Source organism: Zootoca vivipara, chromosome 6, assembly GCF_965207765.1.
Source record: "Zootoca vivipara chromosome 6, rZooViv2.hap1.1, whole genome shotgun sequence".
In the NCBI taxonomy this organism is placed as follows: domain Eukaryota; kingdom Metazoa; phylum Chordata; class Lepidosauria; order Squamata; family Lacertidae; genus Zootoca; species Zootoca vivipara.
The window spans coordinates 68,524,352-68,537,046 of NC_142589.1; the positions used below are offsets into that span (position 1 = coordinate 68,524,352).

At 45.3% G+C, this 12,695-nt stretch overlaps 1 protein-coding gene across 1 annotated transcript in view; it reads left to right on the plus strand.

Moving 5' to 3' along the window:
- NPHS1 (NPHS1 adhesion molecule, nephrin) overlaps positions 1 to 12,695 on the plus strand; it is a 36,925-nt gene that overhangs the window by 20,881 nt on the left and 3,349 nt on the right. Inside the window, exons 15-22 of the mRNA XM_088671139.1 lie at positions 1,245 to 1,401; positions 4,686 to 4,837; positions 4,963 to 5,074; positions 6,181 to 6,362; positions 7,384 to 7,440; positions 9,732 to 9,854; positions 11,205 to 11,229; positions 11,911 to 12,001. Coding sequence (XP_088527265.1) covers positions 1,245 to 1,401; positions 4,686 to 4,837; positions 4,963 to 5,074; positions 6,181 to 6,362; positions 7,384 to 7,440; positions 9,732 to 9,854; positions 11,205 to 11,229; positions 11,911 to 12,001 — 899 coding nt within the window. The remainder of the gene's footprint in view (positions 1 to 1,244; positions 1,402 to 4,685; positions 4,838 to 4,962; positions 5,075 to 6,180; positions 6,363 to 7,383; positions 7,441 to 9,731; positions 9,855 to 11,204; positions 11,230 to 11,910; positions 12,002 to 12,695) is intronic.

Here is a 12,695-nt window from a genome sequence, read left to right on the forward strand (position 1 = left end):
CCCACCTCACCGCAGGCACAGAGGAGGGACATGGCATGGGCGGGCTGGGTGCTGATGGTGGGCCGGGCTCAGGGGCGCCGCAGCGGGTGGGCCGGGCTGCTTGGTTGTCCTCCGGGGCGCCGCCGCCGTCTCCTCCTGCGCAGAGGCCTCTGCTGGGGGGGGGGCGGCGGTGCCGTGCAGTGCTCGGCCTCTTGTCCTCCTCATGCCCCCGACCTGACCCACCCTGCCAGGCTGAAGCTGGGACTCGAACCCATGGCGGGCGGGAGGGAGGAAAGAGCGCGGCTGCTGTGGACGCAGCAGTGCGGCGCCCCCTGGCGGCCCGGCGCCCATGCACATTGCGCCACCCAGCCTTGCCTTAGGGCCGGCCCTGATTCCAATTATATAAAGAGTAAGATATAAAGATATTGGGTTGTAGCCAATGCTGGTCTTACTCTGAGTAAACCCACTAAAATTCATTGACATGACTAACTTGAGTTTATTAATTTCAGTGGCCTACACTGAGTAGCTGACTAGAACCCGTTGAGATCTATAATACTAGGAGGCTTGCAAACAGTAATAGAGCAACCCAATGCTCAAAATTAAGCAGGCCGGCTGGACTTTTTACTTATTGAACAAAATGTATAGATTACTTAATTAAAAAAAAAGCAAAAGCCCCCCAAGCTGTTGTCATAAAATGGCGTGAAATTTTTATCAAAAATTGCAGCTAAAATTAACATTCTTTTTTGTTTTTTGAACAAAACAACACGTTTTTTGAACGTGTGTTGTGAAATGATCAAAAATACAGATAGAAGCAACAAAATTTAAAACTGAGCCCATGTAATAAAACTCCACAATACATAGCACTGTGTTCAACTCAGTTCTGCTCAGAGAAAACTCACTGAAATGAATGGGTCTAAGTTATTTGTGTCCATTACTTTTACAGGGTCTACTCAGACTAACTTGGGATTCAACCCCTTGAGCTCGTAGAGTAGGTCCACTGGAAATGCCCATTAGTTTCAGTTGGTCTGTGTAGGACTCGCATCGGACACAACTCATAATTCACAATACCCACTGATTTACATAAACTTACACAGTAAAATTGAAACAAGAATTAAATACTCTGGTTTTATTGCTTTTGAAATTGGAGCTGAAACTCTGGTGGCTGTTGCAAATATGCTCAGTCTCATCATAGACCATTCCTTTATGAATGCTGCAAATACTCTCATGATTTCTTCCTTGTTCTACTCCCCTCACTTGCACCCCAGACCCACCAGAGATCATCAAGAGCCCTGGACTGCGGAAAGTGGCGGCTTCAGGAGATGGGAGAAGCCAGGCTGCGCTCCAGTGCCGAGCTCAAGGTGTTCCCACTGTGCACTTTAGCTGGGCCAAGAATGGTGTGTCCCTTGACCTTCAGAGCCGCAGGTGAGAGTTCTCAGGTGAACAGGTATGTGAGCAGGGAACCTGATAACAGACATGAGAAGGGATAGAAGAATCTGTCAATTCTGGTTCTTCCATTTTCTCATTTTTCCAGTCTTAAACTCAGTTCTCCACTTTTCTGTAGCAATTTGCTCCCCCCCCCTTTAAAAAAAAGAAAAATAATGCATGAAAATTCTTTAGCCTTTTGGTGCAAATTTTGCCTAATAAGCACATTTTTGTATGCAGTGTTGACTGCTGTACACATTTTTGCAAGCAATTTGCAGAGTGGCTGGGGCAACCCAGCCAGATACCAATATAATAATAATAATAATAATAATAATAATAATAATAATAATAATAATAATTTCCCCAGATATAATGCCTATTTGCATATCTACACACTTCCCCCAAGTATATGCATTTTTGTAAAAATTGTCTGGAGAACTGCCCTGCAAAATCCGGATAAGTGCAAATTTCAAAGCCTGCCTGTGTTTTGGTTCTTGTAAGGAGCAAATTTGATAAGTTTGACTTTAAATGCGGAATGAATCAAATTGCTCCTCCCATCCTTAATCAGGAGCGGCTCATCTTTTGGGGCGGAGCCACAACAATAACCTCCTGGTGAAAACACTGCTGCCGTATACCAAGAAGGGGCAGTGGCGAGGACACGGTTGTACAGATGCACTGGTGGGTACATTAGATTGGCTCTGCTGGTGCATCTGCATGGCCCCAACCTTTCTGCCACTTCCCCCCTCTCCGTCCTGGTACACGTCAGCAATGGTGCTGATGAGAGGTTCGTGTGGTGGGTCTTCCCCCGCTAGGTGGGCCACTGCTGATAAGTGAGGATGCTGTTGCGGTTCATTTCCTGCTCGCAGGTTTTTCTGTCATCTGATTGGCCACTGCGAGAACAGGATGCTGGAGTAGATGGATCTTTGGCTTGATGCAATGTCCCAATGTCCAGAGACAGCCAAAGGGCTGCATCCCTGCTGTAGGGAAACAGAAAGCGAATACTGTAATGGGAGCCATGCTACTAAAATGTTCAGTTCAGTTCTGGCTTGGATTCAGTTCTGGCTTGAAGTTTGTTCTGACATGGATGCTGGCCAATCGAAGCAAATAAAGACCCGGCAAGAGGTCTGGTAGTCACCTGGAACCAGCCCAGTTCTCATTGAATTGGGGAAAGTTTAAAATACCATTAATGTTCCTGTGCTGATTTGCATAGCAGAATGGGGGTGGAGCAGCCTAACGCGTCTAATTTGTTCCAGCTAAATGTCAGCCATAACCCATAAATAGTATGAAGCATGTCTGAAATTAAAAATAACCAGAACACTTATCTGTAAGTTCATGCTTTATATATAAATTAAAAATGGGATTTTATTTTATTTATTTATATATATATATTAAAAAAAAACATTTCAGGCAAATTCCACTCCTAAACCTTAAAGCAATTTTTATTCTGTTTCCTGCTTTAGGCATTTTAAGGGCAGGAGCTATTGTTGGCTACTAACCCAGATGTCTTTGCTCTACCTACACTGCTGGAGGCTATGTGCTTCCAAATGCCATTTGCTGGATACCTCAGGATGAGAGGAAGATGCTGCTCCTCTCAGGTCCTACTTTTGGCTTCTCCTGGGCATCTGGTTGGCGACTGTAAGAAACAGGAGGCTGGATGGGATGGGCTACTGGCCTGATCCAGAAGTCCATTATTATTATTATTATTATTATTATTATTATTATTATTATTATTATTATTATTTATAGACTGCCCTTTGTAAAAAAACAACAACTACAGGGCAGTTTACAACATAGAACATAACAAAAATACAGTATATATGTGCAAACATAACATTATATCTATACAATACCAAAAAAATCTTCAAACCAATTGGCTCCACCTCTTTGTGGGGACGCGTTGTGGGCGAGCCACCAAGCCTCCCCCCTCAGTGTGTGTCCCGCCCTACGCTGGGGAGACCCAGCCAAGCGGCCAATCAGGCGACTTGGGGGCGTGGCCTGGGCCAATTTAAACCATGGGGCGAAGCTGAATCGCCCCTTTTCAGCCTCGCACCCATTAACATTAACCTAAAATTCTGTGTCTTTGTGTCTTATTCTCATGGGGGCGGCTTGGGGGCTTTGACATGCAAATGCAATTATAAGTATAAGGAATGCATGCTAAAATACAGATTATCCTGCGCTAAGTTATTACCTACTCATCTCAGGTACAACTAAATCAGTGCTATTTTTCTACAAAAAGAGGTGCCAGAACTCCCCACGAACCTTGTTATCTTATAATGACAATGGTGCCCACGTGAGAGGTGTTGGAACTGAGTTTCGGCTTGGAAAAATAGCCCTGACTTTAATAGATGTGTATTAAAGCGACGTCTTAAGAAATAAGGGAGGGAGGGAATCAGCAGTACAGAAGGTACAGAAGCAGTGCAGAAGGACACACTCTTCTCTCTTTGCAGAAGTAGCTCTTGATCTCCAACTCCGCAGAAAATGAAGTCCTTATGTTCTTATTGACAGAGTGCTTCATTACATTGCAACTTGCCTTCAGCTTCTGTTTTCAATGGGCGAACTGAGATATCATTTGTGTTTTGATCTTGAAGTACGTATCTGAACCTGAGAAGAGCCCTTGCTGCATCAGACCAATGGCTCACCCCCACCCAGCATCCTGATCTCACAGCGGCCAGCCGGGTGCCTACAGGAAGCCTGCAAGCAGGAACTGAGAGCAATGGCAACTGCCCACACTTGTGTGACCCCCAGCAATTGGCACTGAGGGAGCAATGACTGTGGAGGGAGAACATAGCCATTGTGGCTGGTAGCCATTGATAGCCCTATCCTCCATGAAAGATCTGGAAAGATGGTCAATTGGTAGGAGACTGCCCTGCTAGCACAGTTGGTAGAGCATGAGACTCTTAATCTCAGGGTTGTGGGTTTGAGCCTCACACTAGTCTACCTAAACCACTCCAACTCTATGATTTCTTAAAGGAGTAGCTGAGGAATGGTAGAGGCAGCAGTGACCGAAAGCTGGGTGGGTGGGGAACTTCTCCCGGTCATCTGCAAGACTCACAGCAAACTTGACGTAGACTTGGTGGATGAATAGCAGGTTTGGCAACTCCCGGAAGTCTAGCTGATGGAGTGGATGTCTTGTAAGTAGACGTTCTTGGAGAGCTTGGGGACTCACTCATTGTCAAATTCATGCCTGGAGGACTAGTTGATCCTTGTGTCCCTTCCAACTCTACTATTCTAGGATTCTGTTATTCTTTTCTACCTGATCTCTTGCTGTCATTACCTTCTTCCAGGTATACTGTGGCTGCAGAACATGAGGGCTCCCTGCACACCAGCACCTTAACCATTGCCAATGTGAGCGCCGTTCTTGACTATGCCACCTTTACCTGCACAGCCAGCAATGAACTCGGCACAGATACCCTCGACATCCAGCTACTTAGTACCAGTAAGGACAAATGGGCCACTAAGATCTAAGCTGTAGACTTGGCATGTGTATCAACTGAATATGAGGGGCAAAGATTCACTATCCCTTTTTAAAAGTTCTTAAACAGTTGATCTCTTTCTCACCAGGCCGCCCTGACCCACCATCAGGGCTAAAGGTTGTAGGTGTTGCCCACAACTGGCTGGCTTTGGAGTGGACCCCTGGCTTCGACGGAGGGCTTCAGCAAAGCTTTCGTGTCAGGTAGGAGTCATTTGGCAAAAGCCACAAACATTAGACTAAAAGTAAATAAGTCTTTGTCTGGCTTCAGAAAGATGACAAAGTTGATCCCAGACCAGCTTCCTTGGGGAGAGCATTCCACAGTAGTGGGGACACCACAGAAAATACTCAGTATTGATCCAGAGTAGACTCCAATGTATAGTTAGCAGAGTAACAACTTAAACACGTTGCAGGATTCCCACAAAACAGACTAGAGGCAATTGTATTTCATCCAGCAGAGCTTTACTGCTACTGAAGGCAAACGAGCGTAATGGTCACAAATCCAATACATTCAGGATTGGCACTGTCCATAAGAAATCCAGTTGCAGCAGACTTAATTTAAACTTACAATAACTTATAATAAGTCTAAACCTTAACACTATATATAGTACAGAACACCACACCAGAAGGAAGAGAGATAGAAAGAGAAAGCGAGGGCCCAGGCTCCTTCTGGCCTATTATTATAGTCAGCATGACCTTGACTGAAAGAGATAACAGAACCAGTGTAAACCAGCTGTACTCAGCTTCCCTGAAGGAATAACCCAAACATCATGAACCTTTTGCTTGTTTCTTTCACACAGAGAAGCTTGAATTAAGTAGAATAGGAAAGATCTCTACACATCAGATCAATACTTTCTGCACTAAGAAATGCAAACTGACAATTCTCTCATTGCCACTCTCCAAACATCTTTTGGAGGGAGCACATAGAGAAGGGCCTTAAATGTCAACCTCAGGATTGGGTAGTTCATATGGTGAAAAAGTGGTCCTTGAGGTCCCAAGTAAGCCATGCAAGGCTTCAGAGGTCAAAAACAACCCTTTGAGTTGGGTTTGAAACTGACTGGAAGCCAGAACTGCAGTTGTGTGTTCCTCTATCTGTCTGAAAAGCAGAATAACTTACCTGAGCATGTTTCTTGAACCAAGTACCACCATCAGTTTTACGATGGGAAGGAGGGAGGAGGCAGTGACGGCCATCAACTCAGATGGCTTTCAAAAAGGCCCCATCCAGCAAGCTGATCATATGTTCTAATGGGGATGTTGGACATCAAATGGCACTTTTCACTTGTGCCTCTTTTTCACCCACTTCCATCCAGGTACCACTGGCCAGCGGCTCCCAGCTTTAGGTATGTGGATGTCTTCCCGCCGCAGTCTCCTGCCTTCACCTTGATGGGCCTGCGCCCAAACACCATCTACAATGTCTCCGTCAATGCCCGCAATGCCCTTGGTGAAAGTGACTTTGCTGATGGTGGGGCAGGACTGAGTGTCACCACTACAGGTAAAGAGCACCTTGCTGCTTAGCAAGGATGGAGCCAGCGCAAGGGTGTGGCTATTAAAGGTCACATTCAATCACACTTTTGCTGCGTGAGTATACTTGTGCGTAGGCACCTCCTTAGAAGCTTTCAACCATTTAGTAGAGTTTCTGGAAGCAGAACTGAAGCTACACCTTGAGAAGAAATACTCAGAGATGCCGTGAAACTCAGTCAAGTGATTTATTGCTTGACCTGTCACAAACGCATCACGGTAGCACTGTTTACAATCCCTATAGCAACAGCTGTAATGACATAAGTTTCAGCCCCTCTTTCTCTTTAGCAACGATGTAGGCAGACACAGTCTATCAGCAGTCATGATGCAGCAGTTGCAGATAGCACTTGTTGGTCAGTCGTCTGCAAAAAGTGAAAATGGAAGTCCTCCTTTTATTGGCACTTCAAGCTGAAGCTGCGCATGCTCTGAGTGCCCCTCCCACTTTCTGGATGAATGATTCCCTAACAGTGCCTTGCACTTCAAGAAGCAATAGGCAGCGCTGTGTAGTTGGCTGAGCATTGCATTAGGACCGGAGAGATCCAGGTTCAAATCTCTGTCCAGTAATCAATTTCTGGCCTCGCGCCAGTTGCTCTCTCAATCTTGCTTGCCTCTCGTGGTTGCTGCGAGGATAACAAAATGGGAGGGGGCGGAGAGGGAGTTAGGTAAACTACTCTGAGTTCCTAAAGGAAAGTATAAGCTTGTACTGGTAATAAGTGAGAAACAGAGTGGCAAAATGATCCTGGATTAACTGTTATGCTAAGCATGCTCTAGAGCTGGGTAACAGCAACGGGTTAGCAGTGACTCAAGGACTTGAAAGTGGCAGATTCCTGTGATTTCCATTCTTTCCCCCCTGAATGTATGGGATTTTGCTTCCTGACCCAGCCTATAGCATCACATTGAGATGACCTTCCTTGTATCAGGCAAATTGTCCCCGTTCTGATGCTATCAGAATCTGGATGCTAGGTTCCATCGTGGTTTAATGTGTTCTCTTCTAGGGAGTGAGGAAGAAACAATTGACAGAGAACCCAAAACGCCATCTCTACCTGAACCAGGTACAAAAATGTTAACAACTGGTAGAGCTGAAGTCCATGTTGTTGAGAGAGCCATTTCCTGCTGTGGTGCTCTCTGCCTTGATGCTCTGTTGCAGTCAGGGCTGAATGTATGGATAGCTCAGTTGGTTAGAGTGGTGCTGGTAACACCAAGGTTGCAGGTTCAATCCCTGTAAGGGACAAGCTGCATAGTCCTGCATAGCCGGGGGTTGGACTGGATGATCCTTAGGGTACCTTCCAACTCTAGTTATCTATTAATAATTGCTGAATTGCTCAAGTCAAAATGTCAGTGTGTGACACAGCAGTCAGTATCCCAACAACCAGTGTGTTCCTTGAAACAGCAACGATGCAAACCTATGTTTCTAGTCTACAGAGACAGGTTTGCTGTACAATGGTAATACACAGGAATATTTTGGAATGCAGAGGGAGCCTGAGTGAGTGAAGAGGTTAGTGGCTGAAGCCTGAGCCCTGTGATGTCCCCAGTGTTTAGTATAGAAGCAGAACAATAGAAAATCTGCAAAGACACAATGCTGATATTTTCCCAGGTCTTCTCTCTCCCTCTCCCTGCAATTTGGATTTTGCTTTCGGTTTCATTTTGGCACCGATTACAAACAGCTTTGATTGTCGATTGCATATGGCTTCTGGCACATTTAGTTTATTGCACAATGAATGTGTAAAAGTTTCCATTTGATGTGCACGCTCCATCGATATGCTCGAGGGGGTGAGCCTGTTGCAGGGATATTGCATTTCCCAGGCCCTCTTCAATCTTTTATACTGGTTGCTTTTGCCAGAGAATAGATCAATGGTTGATCAGAGTCTACTGTGCGGGATGTGGAAATGCAAGTATGTTGGGTAGGTCTGCCAGTGTTTTCATCAGCACCTGCTCCTCTCCCCCCAGGCAGTCATGGGAACCGTAGACATTAGCAAGTGATAATACTCCGTTACTGTGTAAAATGCCATGTGACGATTTCTGTAGGTCATGCACAGATTAAAAGCACAGAAGCAGGCCACACCAGATTGTGTGGTCAGTTGGCAAACCTCCTTGCTGCCACCAGCTGGAAACGTTTTTTTAACGATAAACCAGTCATTAGTCAATTACCACCAGGAATGCATGAATCTGTCAATTTTGGTTTCTCTCAGTTTCTCATTTTTCTGACCCTAAATATACTTCTCCACCTTTCTGCAGGCATTTGAGATTTTTCTAAAAAATACTGAATCCCACGTGAAAACATGTAAGGGTTTCAGTGCAAATTTCTCATAGGGTTGCCATATGTCCTCTTTTTCCGGGACACGTCCTCTTTTTCACGGGTGTGTAAATTGAAAGTTACACACTAGGAGGGCACGAGGGCACTAGGAGAAGGGGACGACAGAGGACGAGATGGTTGGACAGTGTTCTCGAAGCTACGAACATGAGTTTGACCAAACTGCGGGAGGCAGTGCAAGACAGGAGTGCCTGGCGTGCTATGGTCCATGGGGTCACGAAGAGTCGGACACGACTAAACGACTAAACAACAACAACAAATTGAAAGTCATCACAGCAATCCATAGTTAAAAGTAGAAGTTGGCAAATGTGTCCTCTTTTTGGCTCTTCGAAATACGGCAACCCTAGCAAGCATATTTTTTGAATGCGGTTTTAACCAGCCTACACATCTTTGCCAGTGATTTCCCCCAACACAATGCATTTTGTATGTGCTTTCATGAATATATGCATTTATATGCACACTTTTCTATAATATATCGTTTTGGTATGCAGGCAGTTTCTCACTGAAATGCAAATGAAATCAAAATTCTCTCTCTTCCCCACTTGTATCACTTAGCACATTATCACACCACTGCAAACCAGTGTAGTTTTAATTTCCCTTAAGAAAAAAAGAGAGCTTTTCTTTCAAACCTGTGCCCTCTCCCTCTCCTCAGCTGGAGTATATGAGACACTCAGGTTTTGGGGGAAGAGGGGCAGGCAGCAGGAAGGCTGCAGTAAAACTATTCCCAGGGCCATCACATGACAATGGGACACCTCTGCCTTCTCCCATCCTCCTCCATCCCTCCTGAGTCATGTCTCATGGTACAGCCGGCCCTAACAATTCTGTCCAAATCTGCTGTTCACAGCAAAGGCTATTGTGGGATTAATCTTGACTTTCAAGAATCTGGAAGGAGATTCTAACTGTTGGGTGGGGGAGTTTTAAGATTTTGGGGTCCTTTCTCCTGATTGCAGTAGGAGGAGGATTGCATGGCGGTGGCGAGGGAGGTCCTTTCCTCTGTGCCCTCACCTTTTAAACTTTTTCATTCTTCCCCAGTGAGCCCTTTGCTGCCTCTTCCTCTTGTTGGGCTCCTCAGCGCCTTAGGGGTTCTTCTGATAGTTTCCAACTTGTCCTTCCTGGGCTGTTTACTCTGCCGGCGACAGGTCCGAACCCTCAAAGGTAAGCAGACCCATAGCTCACTACTAAGGAATGGGGCATGGGGAGATTCACACTGTCTGCTCTGCGTAAGAGCCCTGGAAACACTGGGCACTGAAGGTAAATTCAGAATCATTGGATGGCTCTCCAGTTCTAATAACATGAAAGAGGTTTTTGCTCCCTATCCGCATTTTTCACGCCATTGTATAATTTTATACACCTCTGTCATGTCCCACCTAAGTAGCAAGGAGAGAATTTGTCCATTTCAGGTTCTCTACATTTCTCATTTTCTTGTGATGTCATTTTAAAGCCCCAATGTTAATTCATCAACATTTTAGTGTGAAATTATACTACTGTGTTTCTCCAAAAATAAGACACCGTCTTATATTTATTTTTCCTAAAAAAACAAAAAACAAAACACCATGGCTTATTTTCAGGGGATGTCTTATTTTTTTTAATTAAGTATGGTACAGTTTAACCTACAACAGGGGTCAGCAAACTTTTTCAGCAGGGGGCCGGTCCACTGTCCCTCAGACCTTGTGGGGGGCGGACTATATTTTGGAAAAAAAATATGAACGAATTCCTATGCCCCACAAATAACCCAGAGATGCATTTTAAATATAATGACACATTCTACTTATGTAAAAACACCAGGCAGGCCCCACAAATAACCCAGAGATGCATTTTAAATAAAAGGACACATTCTACTCATGTAAAAACACGCTGATTCCCGTCCCGTCCATGGGCCGGATTTAGAAGGCGATTGGGCCGCATCTGGCCCCCGGGCCTTAGTTTGGGGACCCCTGACCTACAAGGTTAAACTGCCTATCACTATGGCTTATTTTTGGAGTATGGCTTATATTCCTTGAATGCTTAAACATCCTGCTATGGCTTATTTCATGGCTGCATTTTATTTTCGGAGAAACAGGGCAATAGACACCCGTGTTTACGCATCTTGTTCCCGAGATACACATATTTGCAAAGGAATTTCCCCTAAAATAATACATCTGTTCTTTTCACGGATATATGCATTATGCACACACTTTGCATCAGTACATGCATTTTTGTACACATGCCCTGCATAGTGTATTGCAAAAGCCAGAGAATGGTGAATGTCAAAGAATGACTACATTTTGCTTTGGGATAATTTCAGAAAGTGTGAATTAGTTGGGTTGACCTTTAGATGCAAATTGAATCCAATTTCTCCCCATCCATTTCCCTTATGCGCATTTTCTCTAAACTCACCCCCTTCCCCCTAATGTTGTAACTTTTTCTGACTGGGGAGATACTCCTTGCACAATGTTGGACTCCATTGACTCCCACCCACCACCTGCCTTTGTATGATCCTTCTTTTGTTTCTCTCTCTCCTTGCAGTTGATGGAACCCAAGAAGAAGTCAAGTAAGTGTTAACTGGGAAGGAGGGAAGGAGTCCATAGGGGGAAAAAAAGGTGCCCACCACTTTCCCCAGTATTATATTTTGCAAATGTAGCAACTGTGAGACTAAGAGCCATCAAGTTGGGAGGGGATGTAGAAGTCATCTAGCCTAACCCCATTGAATTCAGGCTCTGCAATGCAGGATGCAATAGAGCATCCCTGACTAGTGACTGTCAACCTTCTGCTTTAAATGCCTCCAGTGAAGGAGAGCCCACCACCTTTTGAGTCGTGTCCACTTGCTGTGTGTGTCTGGAGGGGCAATGCACTGACCAATTTTCTTTCCTGGTTATGGGGCTGTTAAAGGCCCAGGAGATCTCTCTCCCCTCCCCCCAAAAAAAACTTTTAGGGGAAATCAACTGCTTTGACTACTAGACACCAGTGCTATAGCCTGAAAGGGCTTATAGGGTACCTAGTGGAAGCTAGCGGCTCAATAGGACTCGGAGGTTTGAAGGTGGTGAAACCAACGGAAGGTGGATCCAGAGCCAATGAGAGTTGGAGGTGGAGCTAATGAGAGGAAGAGCCAACCTCTGATTGGTTGTAAGTAAGATGGACAGGCAGGGGCTGACTGAGTGCAGACTGAGATTAGTGAGGCATTCCTCATTCGCCCTAGTTGACCACCCTCCCCAGAATGTTGTTGCTATTTCAGGGGAAAGGTGAGATTTGGGAACAACTACGTAGTGAGCAAGTGGCTGAAACTCGGCACACGGCCAGCACAGCTGGAGGAGCTCAGCTCGGAGGTAAGCACATCTCTCTGGGGCCTGGGAATTGTGGGCACAACATCCAGGTAGCATGTAGGGCCAGAAAAGAACCCAGCCAGGTCTAGTCTTGTGCCTTCAGCAATATCTTCCTTGGCTGAGATTAGTAGGTGATTTTTTTCATGACACAGAGAATATAGAGAGACTGCCTGTTATGGTCTGCAGACCAAGCTGCAGTTGGCGATGCATGGGTGCAGAAGCTGGTACAAAAGGCAGCAACCATGGCAACAAGAGTCCAGGAATACAACAACCACAAAGAAAAACAAATCCATCAGAGGTGGGGGTGGGGAACAGCTCTATCCTTTGTTCCCAGTGCTTCTTTTTAAGTTTGCTGTTTTTTCCCCCAAGGGAGGCAAACTTGACATTGAAACAAGGGCAACTGGATCTGCTCACTGGTAACACCCATTCAACATTAAGGCTTCAGCCCCCCACCCCAAAGTAAATGTTGCAGTGTTGTGCAACAAGGTTGTGTTCAATGTTGGTCCTACTTGGAGTAGACCCATTGAAATTAATGGACATGAGTAATGTAGGCCCATTCATGTCAATGGTTCCATCCTTAGATGGGTACAATGCACAGTCAGTTTTACAGGGACTTCAGAATTCTGCACCAGTCAATCCAATTTCTGCAATAGTGATAATTTATACCAGCCAGTGAAGTTTAGCAGAAATTGTGGGA